Source organism: Schistocerca piceifrons, chromosome 3 (genome assembly GCF_021461385.2).
Source record: "Schistocerca piceifrons isolate TAMUIC-IGC-003096 chromosome 3, iqSchPice1.1, whole genome shotgun sequence".
Lineage (NCBI taxonomy): Eukaryota > Metazoa > Arthropoda > Insecta > Orthoptera > Acrididae > Schistocerca > Schistocerca piceifrons.
The window spans coordinates 491,627,997-491,633,063 of NC_060140.1; the positions used below are offsets into that span (position 1 = coordinate 491,627,997).

Sequence of the window (5,067 nt, forward strand, 5' to 3'; positions counted from 1 at the left end):
CTGGTCTCCCCTACTACTTTGGTTTCCAATTTTATGTGATGATAACGTTTGCTTTAAGTATGTCTGTAAATGTCAAAATGTCGAAATTGTAATCACAAAACATATTTTCAACAGCCATAGGGAAAAGACTACATTCAAGAGAAACAGAATCGTTAGTTATGTAGAAACCCGGGAATGTAACATCTTCTGTGTGACAACATGTGGGACTTTGAGTGCAGAGCTGAAAACTCCTCTTTAATCCCCACACTGGCTTGTCAGTATGGCGAAAGTCCTAAGCTCGTTTATCCGATTCAGCCTTACACCTGAAGAATCATTTTTACAAGTACTCTAATATTATGGATATTTGGTCCACGCAGTTTTAAATTTCGAAGTCAGTCAGCTGAAGTAAATTGTTAAAATTATTTGCAGCGCGACAACCTATTTGATAAAATTATTGTTTGTAGGGTGAACAGAGATAGACTGGCCAGTTATGCATGAAAGTTTTTATTTACAACAGTTACGCAATTAATTTGGGCAAACATTTTTGGTTGTACAAAAGTATGAAAGATGGGTGTTGCAGAGGATCAGGACAAGGTCGACTCCCACTGAACGCCGTGCTGGGCGCTGGTCCCTCGGGAAGGCTGCGGCTGGTCTCGCAGGGTCGGTGGCTGCCCTCTGGAGAGGCCTCTGCGGCGGTGGTAGTCGCCACGGCAGAGGCGCCGCCGAGGTCGGTCGCAGTCTCGGCTTCAGTCCAGAGGCGGTTCTGCTGTCAGGGCGGTGGCGTGGCCGCCGCCGCCGCATCTACCCGACCGGCCAGCGCGACAGCAGTCTAGCGCTTAGCGGCGTGCCAGGTAGGTGTAGTGCGCGGGGGCGGCGAGCAGCGGCGCGTGGGCGGCCGCGACCAGGGGGGCGGCGGGGGCGGCGACCAGGGGGGCGGCGGCAGGCACCGCCACGGGGGCGGCCACCTCGTGGTTGATGGCGTGCGCCGTGTACGAGCTGCCGTAAGGCGCCACCGCGTAGGGCAGCAGACCCGCGAGCGCGCCCGAGCACGCCAGGGACAGCACCAGCAGCACGGCGACAGCCTGCGGACACACGAGCCGGGGCGGTCACTCTACCTGCTGCGCCAGCGCCTGCTCCTCACCACTGGAGCTACAATTGCGTCTACTGTCTCCTGTTTCCTACACGTACTACTACATACCGCAAAGTGTTCTGAGCCGTCAGTTCACTGTCATCTCGGACATTACATTGTTCAGAGGATGGACATACCGTGGATACCCGCTCAGTTGGCACTCCAGTGACGGCAGTCCACAATACACTAGGAGTATGTCGTTTCGTGTATTATTTACAGAAGAATGAAAATACTGGTTGATCTCGACCTCGAGAAGATCAGTTTGAGTTACGGAGAACTGCAGGATCACGAAAGGCAGTTTTGACCCTACGACTTATCTTAGAAGGCCGACTGAAGACAAGTACAGATACACCTATAGTATTGGCAGCTTGACGGAATCCTTCCACTGCGTTGTCCGGAATACACTTTTTGAGATTCTGGAGGTAGCAGGAATGAAATACTGGGAGTTAAAGGGTATCTGCAACTTCCACAGGACCAGATTGGAGTTATACGTGTCGAAGCGCGTAAAAAGGAAGTGAGACAGGGTTGTAGCCTATCCCTAGTGTAATTCAGTCTTTGTACTGAGCAAGCAGCTTGGAAGAACTATAGGTTGTAAGTGGACATAAGAACTGAAACTTGATGGACGATCACAATAAGAAGATAGATGGACTGAACCTCCGGAGGAACAACTTTGGACCGTCTTTGAACGAGTTTTGGTAGTAAGCACCTGATGGACAATTGGGGTTCATCTGACAATTCACAATATGACTGCAGGGAAATCCAGTCAATAGATCATTTACTTGTGCATGACGTGTATGGCTATCAGGGTGATCTGAAAGAAATACAGGGACTCTTCGATTCAGCCATAGAGTGGCTCAAGAATATTAGTAATACTGTATAGTGTTATAAGAACATTCGTTAAGAATATTGTAGCACATTGTAGAGCTATCAGAATATTTAAGTTAATGCACTATGAGATGAATGCTTTTGTAAATTCTGAACAAGCAAATACATACAATACATAAACAGAGGAAGCAGTAAAGCAGTTCTGTAGAACTAAGAGTTTGCACGTAGCAAGTAAGAGAATATAAAAAGTTCCACATGGCAATTTAAGGCATCGCGGGTTGCATAAAACCCCTAGGCAGGGGCAGCTGAGTAACCGTGTACATCAGTTGGAATTAATGAACAACCATAGCTTTTGCTGAGGAGCGTTCTGTATTGGTATTCCGATCTGAAGCACTCAGGCTTAAATGAAAATGACTATCAACAAGGACTAATCATGAAATCCCCTCGACTGATACAGAGTGGACGCGGAAAATGTAGATAAGAATGTTTTCCTCAGGGGTGGAGTCTTCATCTTCTATTGGGTACGGAGGTTGCTAATTACCAATATATCACTCTTTTTCATGAAACTTCTTCTCGAATAATGTGCCACAAATGCAAACAGCACTTATCGCATTCATATTTCTTATCTTTAGTGCTACTTTCAGTTTGGTAGAACTGACTAATAAAATTCCTCGCACAATCATGGAACAGGCAGGGTGCGTTAAAATGAATGCTGCTGAGACAAAACGATTTTTAAAACTTTTTTGTCTTCAAACGCAGACGAAAGTGTGTTCTGAGAGATCGTGATAGACGGGCATTGAAGAGGATTATGACGAAAGGGACACAGGTGGACTATGGAGGAATGGAAGAAAGTCATTTGATCAATTTCGCGATGGAATTTTTTCTCAGCGTTAGGCCTCCGATACTTTACTCTGAATATAACAAGCGATTGCATATTACAAAAATATAAGACTGTGCTGAGTAAGTTCTTACGATCTGAAGTGTAAATTTACCCTGTTACTTTGGACCCGCCGTGTGACCGGCAAGTCGCCGTACTCACCAGAGAACGGGCCATGGTGAGGTTTGGAAGGTGGTTGTGGTCTGCGGAGATCGCTGACTGAAGTGACGGTCCGAGGCGGCGGCGGCGCTTATATAGGGGCGGGGCGCGTGACGCGCATCCTGAGGCCGCGCCGCTTTCTCCGCCCCGCCGCAGCGCGGACACTCCTGCCAGGCGCACGCCACGCCACGCCACGCCAGACCCGCGGGCCGGCGGCCGGCGGCCGGCGTCACACGGCGCTCCGCCCGCTACGGCGACGCTCACGTTGCGCAAGCAGAGGCTCGCGCGTCACGGTGGCGCACTTTCTGCCACAGGGTAGCCATGTCTGCGTGCAGCAGTACTAAACTCTGTGCCTGTAGACACAAGAATAGTACCACCACTGTCTTAAGCAGACCCGGTAGCGAGAGTATTTCCTGTGGCTGACCATATTGAGGTTGGTACGCATGTCTCAAAAATTATTTCTTCCAATCAGCGTTTGAGACGTGCATAAGCTGTCATATGTTCTTCATTGTACGCTACTTGTTTGACCGTAGGCTGTTACCACAGCAGAAATTCACATAAAGGTATGCGACCTTAAAAAAATGGCATTTAAAAATAATATACTAGGGGCGTTCAAAAAGGTAATGCTGCATATTTTTTTCTGAGAACAGGTTTATATTACGCTACTGGCCATTAAAATTGCTACACCACGAAGATAACGTGCTACAGACGCGAAATTTAACCGACAGGAAGAAGATACTGTGATATGCAAATGATTAGCATTTCAGAGCAATTCACAGAAGGCTGGCGCCGGTGGCGACACCTACAACGTGCTGACACGAGGAAAGTTTCCAACCCATTTCTCATACACAAACAGCAGTTGACCGGCGTTGCCTCGTGTAAGGAGCAGAAATGCGTACCATCACGTTTCCGACTTTGATAAGGGTCGGATTGTAGCCTATTGCGATTGCGGTTTATCGTATAGCGACATTGCTGCTCGCGTTGGTCGACATCCAATAACTGTTAGCAGAATATGGAATCGGTGGGTTCAGTAGGGTAATACGGAACGCCGTGCTACATCCCAACGGCCTCGTATCACTAGCAGTCGAGGTGATAGGCATCTTATCCGCATGGCTGTAACGGATTGTGCAGCCACGTCTCGATCCCTGTGTCAACAGATGGGGACGTTTGCAAGACAACAACCATCTGTACGAACAGTTCGACAACGTTTGCAGCAGCATGGACTATCAGGTGGGTGACCATGCCTGCGGTTACCCTTGACGCTGCATCACAGACAGGAGCGCCTGCGATGGTGTACTCAACGACTAATCTGGGTGCACGAATGGCAAAACGTCATTTTTTTCGGATGAATCCAGGTTCTGTTTACAGCATCGTGATGGTCGCATCCGTGTTTGGCGACATCGCGGTGAACGCACATCGGAAGCGTGTATTCGTCATCGCCATACTGCCGTATCACCCGGTGTGATGGTATGGGGTACCATTGGTTACACGACTCGGTCACCTCTTGTTCGCATTGACGGCACTTTGAACAGTGGACGTTACATTTCAGATGTGTTACGACCCGTGGCCTTACCCTTCATTCGATCCCTGCGAAACCCTACATTTCAACAGGATAATGCACGACCGCATGTCGCAGGTCCTGTACGGGCCTTTCTGGATACAGAAAATGTTCGACTGCTGCCCTGGCCAGGACATTCTCCAGATCTCTCACCAATTGAAAACGTCTGGTCAATGGTGGCCGAGCAACTGGCTCGTCACAATACGCCATTCACTGCTCTTGATGAACTGTGGTATCGTGTTGAAGGTGCATGGGCAACTGTACCTGTACACGCCATCCAAGCTCTCTTTGACTCCATTCGCAGGCGTATCAAGGCCGTTATTACGGCCAGAGGTGGTTGTTCTGGGTACTGATTTCTCAGGATCTATGCACCCAAATTGCGTGAAAATGTAATCACATGTCAGTTCTATTATAATATATTTGTCTAATGAATACCCGTTTATCATCTGCATTTCTACTTGGTGTAGCAATTTTAATGGCCAGTAGTGTATTCAGGATTCCAATACACCATATTACTCACAATTCGTTTGGCTAATGAAC

The 5,067-nt window shown here is 48.3% G+C and overlaps 1 protein-coding gene across 1 annotated transcript; it reads right to left on the bottom strand.

Annotated features, from left to right (window-relative positions):
- Window positions 1-467: 467 nt before the first annotated feature.
- Window positions 468-3,023, bottom strand: LOC124789759 (adult cuticle protein 1-like). Its single transcript, XM_047257214.1, has 2 exons — window positions 2,973-3,023; window positions 468-1,061 (listed from the first exon to the last, which is right to left on the bottom strand). The coding sequence occupies exons 1-2, from the start codon at window positions 2,985-2,987 to the stop codon at window positions 816-818; spliced, it is 261 nt and encodes an 86-aa protein (XP_047113170.1). The 5' UTR covers window positions 2,988-3,023; the 3' UTR covers window positions 468-815.
- Window positions 3,024-5,067: the final 2,044 nt, after the last annotated feature.